The sequence below is a fragment of the Coccinella septempunctata genome, chromosome 2 (assembly GCF_907165205.1).
Source record: "Coccinella septempunctata chromosome 2, icCocSept1.1, whole genome shotgun sequence".
Taxonomy (NCBI): Eukaryota; Metazoa; Arthropoda; class Insecta; order Coleoptera; family Coccinellidae; genus Coccinella; species Coccinella septempunctata.
Window position 1 is genome coordinate 5,075,643 of NC_058190.1, and position 4,322 is coordinate 5,079,964.

Consider the following 4,322-nt stretch of genomic DNA (forward strand, 5'->3'; position numbering starts at 1 on the left):
ATGGTGAAATCTGGCAAGTTTTTCATCGACTGCGAAAGTCCAACTGGCGTTACACCTATGGGAATAGTCGCAGTGAGATTATATGTGTATCGGCCCCAGGATGTGGATTCAAGATCTGTTAGGGAATATGAAAGGAAAATAATATTCCTTCTGCAGAATGGTGCCAATCCGTTGAAGAAATGGTGCGGAGGAACTATAGCCGACCTGATATTTCAAGGAGGAAGTGAGTAGATCTATTCAAATTACTATACCACGAATGACAAACACCTATTTATAGTTGACTATCTTATGATGAAAAAAAATCATTAATAATTCCTTCTTATACTCAAAGTGCCCTCACCTCGATAATAGAAGTCGATAGAAGAAATTGGAGGGTAAAAGTAAAAGATATAAATAGATACACTAAAGGTGACCAAGACCAATGTTTTTATTTGGGAAACAAAAACAAAATCGTGAAAAAAAAACGAATGCTTCATCCCATTAAGAGCATAAAAAAGATACCAAAGAACCCAAGTCATTAAACTAAGTTGGACGCTATCTAATAAATATTTGGACGTTTTGTAAAATTAAAGTAATTTGATGTTCAAAAATTAAAAAGTATCTGTGAAATTTGAAAAATTGGGTACACGGTGTCCGAGTTAAAGTGTCTCTATACCTTATTGTGGAATCTAATGGAGCTAGAAGAAAAAGTTGAGAACAAAACTTGTCTGTAATCGATTTAGCTTTTATTTTTTACATCCCACCTTAATACAGGGTGCTCTGTTCCCTGTTGGTATCAACTTTCTTATTCTAAATGGAATATCCTGTATATTTTGCTTTTTTGAATTTCTTGTCTAATTTTAAGGTAACTTTGGTATGACAACCATTGTCCTATATAGCACCGATTTTGAGATATTCTACTTTTTCTTTGAATTTTGACAGCTGTAGGTGCTCACTTAAATAGCTGATACTAGCTTTCTAATGAATGTATCAGAACAAAATTTTGCCCAGCTCTTGTCAACATATTCGATCATTTGTTACATCTCTTTTTTTAGCAATCTGATATACAGGGTCTTCAAAAATTTAAGTTAAAAATTCAAATAGAAGTTCAATCAAAACTTAATTTTTTGAGATGCAACCTATATTTTTTCATGTTCATCATGTAGGGCAGGTTAAAATGAGCAAAAAATATATTTAACCTTTTTCTGTGAAGTGAAAAGTTTCAGTAATATGGACGAAAAAGTGCATTTTTCCGTAACAATCAACGATAATTAATTAATTGAGCTGATAGAATATGGTAACTATGGAAACTAGCACTTATCTAATTGTATATTTTTGAGTTTTTTTGTATTGTGAGACAACTACTTGATTATTTTGAGAAGAATTTATCTGTTAGTGGAATCTCCCTTTAAAATTGAAATAATTTAATTTTATTATGAGAGAGTACTGATTAGGAGTAAAAGAGTCTTTTGTCTTTCATTAGTCAATCTAGTTAATTAAATTTATCAAACAAATCGAAGCCAACTATATAGTAGCAACACTAACTAATAATTATTGTTGGTTTTTAAAATGCACTTTTTCGTCCACATTTCTGAAACTGTTAACATTACAGAAAAAGTTAAAAAAATTTTTTGCTCATTTTAACCTGCTCTACATGATGAACAAGAAAAAATATAGGTTGCCATTTGAAAAAATTAAATTTCGATTGAACTTCTATTTGAATTTTTAACTTCAATTTTTGAAGACCCATTTATCAGATTGCTAAAAAAAGAAATGTAACATATGAAACAATATGTTGACCAGAGCTAGACAAAATTTGGTTTTGATACATTCATTAATGAACTAGTATCAGCTATTTTAGTGAGCACCTACAGCTGCCAAAATTTTAGGAAAAAGTCGAATATCTCAGAATCGGTGCCATATAAGACCATGGTTGTCATACCAAAGTTATCTTAAAATTTGTAAAGGAATTTAAAAATGGAATAATTACAGGGTGTTCCATTCAAAATAAGAAAGTTGATACCAACAGGGAGAAAACGGAGTACCCTGTATTAAGGTGGTTTATAAAAAATTAAAGTTCAATCGATTAAAGTTAAGGTTTGTAATCAACTTTTTCTTCTAGCTCCTTCGGTTTCCACAATAACTCGGACACCCTGTACTTTGGCCGAATACAACTCTGCTTAAAAGATCCCCTGATGACTGATGTTTAATATAACAGATTTAGCTAGTTATTCTGAAGGATATTTTGTTTTTCCAGGGGTGGCACATCCCATTATGAAAACTTGAAAATGAATTTCTATCAGGGCCGAATCGGAAAAAAAGTACAGGAAAAAATATTTCTTTTGTCCTCAAGAATCTACTGTTCAAATATTTGTACGCGTCAAAGACTCACCCTGTATGGAAAAATTCAAAAATTTTTCTACTTCCCGGTAATTAAAACATGAATCCACAATCCGCCTTGATGACCTCAATTTACGATTTCCGTTTATCGCGTTCTTATATCAGGACACCAAGAAGATTCGTGAACATAACGCTCTGTGGATCATTCTAATATTCTTTTTTATTTTCAGACCAATCAATGATACACTTGATGTTCAAGTATTTCGAAGACGTGGACACACCTCTGAATTCTTTCGGGCACACAGCGCTCATTTCGGCTATCCGAAGAGGATACTACAAAACTGCCGAGATTTTGTTGGGCATGAGAGCCGACGTCAACAAGGGATGCTTTGTTAAGGAGACACCTCTCCACCATGCAGCTTCTTCTGGCAGAGCAGATCTTTTCCATCTACTGATAAAACATGGGGCAAGCATGGAGTTGAGGAGCGATTTGGGAGAAACTCCTCTTCATTCAGCTTGTTACCATGCGGAAGATGAGGAGATAATAAAGATGTATATAGAGTGTGATCGGAATTTGAATGCAACGGATAATGAAGGTTGCACACCGCTGCATAAACTCTTCATTAAATTCTCCGAAACATCGGCTGTGTCAGAAGGATTGGTGGAGGTGTTTCTGGACAGAGGAGCCGATCTGAATGTCAAGGACTGCCGAGGATTGTCCCCACTCTCTTGGTGTATCAAGAAGAAAAATGCACCTGTAGCTTTGCTATTTCTCCGGAACGGTGCCAACTTAGATATTACAGAACAAGAAGCGGTGCCTGTTCTGAAATATCTGAGGAGGATTTTGTTAGAGAACACCCCGCTTGGACAGACCGTGCTCAAATATATAGCTCTGGAGATCTCGAAGGGCACCAGAATCAACAGAGCTCTGGAGGAATATTTGAGCCAGCGGGAAGGGTTAACTGAATATCTGGCAAAATGTTACCGGGAAATAGAGAAGCTCAGGAAAAGAAAAATTAGGAACACCAGCGTCAATTATTGGAGGCTTCTAACGAAATCTGTAGCAGAGTTAGCGAGGTACGCTAATAACCCTTCAATAATTGGCGCAATGAGAAAATACCGAGTGGGGACTTATCCAATTTACGGTCGAGAGATCGCCTATAAGTTTGCCAAGGCAAAAAGGCGACAAAAACTTATGGCAGTTTCATCGGATATGTTGAACCGATATTGGGAGGGAAAAATGCCGTCACCTTTTGTGAAAATGGTAACGGATCATCTCTCTATAATCGACATGGAAAATGTTAAGACTGCCGAACAACATACTAATTGAAGAAAACAGTTAACAACATAATGAACTTTCAAGTGATATCTATTATTATTTATAAAAGTATAATTTATGATAATATGATATAATAATAATTTATTATCTATTTAACTTGAACTTTTAGAACATTATCGGCTTTTGTTAATGATTGTGAATATAAACCAGTATGTAAATATCTACACTTATGCAAATGTGTAACTATGTAGATACACTTATATAAATAACTATATAAGAATTCACTTTTGTAAATAACTATGTAAATACTATGTAAATGATTGTTAATATAAACCTCTATGTAAATAATTATGTGAATACAGTTTTGTGAATAATTATGTACCTAAATAACTATGAAATATTGTGAATAACTCTATTTGTAAATACACCATTGTGAATAATTGATATATATTTTGTTATTCTTTGAACAGTGCTTGAAAATACGAGGATATATTGAAAAATTATATATATAACCAAATATAGTACCAAACGAAATTTCAAGTTCAAAATATTTTATTACTCAACATATTCTCCTCTTAATTGGATACATTTATTACAGCGAACCTGCAACGTCTCTAGACCTTAAAAAATGTTTCTTTTTGCTCTGCAAACCAGACCTCCATAGCTTTCATAACCTGCTCGTTGGAAGCAAATTTATTACCTTCTCAACTTTTTTTCAGTTGAG

At 33.8% G+C, this 4,322-nt stretch overlaps 1 protein-coding gene across 1 annotated transcript; it reads left to right on the forward strand.

Annotated features, from left to right (window-relative positions):
• LOC123308817 (ankyrin-3-like) lies at positions 1–3,649 on the forward strand. Its single transcript, XM_044891672.1, has 2 exons — positions 1–223; positions 2,550–3,649. The coding sequence occupies exons 1-2, from the start codon at positions 1–3 to the stop codon at positions 3,647–3,649; spliced, it is 1,323 nt and encodes a 440-aa protein (XP_044747607.1).
• The last annotated feature ends 673 nt before the right edge of the window (positions 3,650–4,322 follow it).

Excerpts from the sequence above, each read along its gene's own strand:
- LOC123308817 (XM_044891672.1), top strand. The coding sequence starts at position 1 with ATGGTGAAATCTGGCAAGTTTTTCATCGACTGCGAAAGTCCAACTGGC. Across the intron at positions 224-2,549 it reads CCTGATATTTCAAGGAGGAA|ACCAATCAATGATACACTTG; the intron begins GTGAGTAGATCT and ends TTTTATTTTCAG.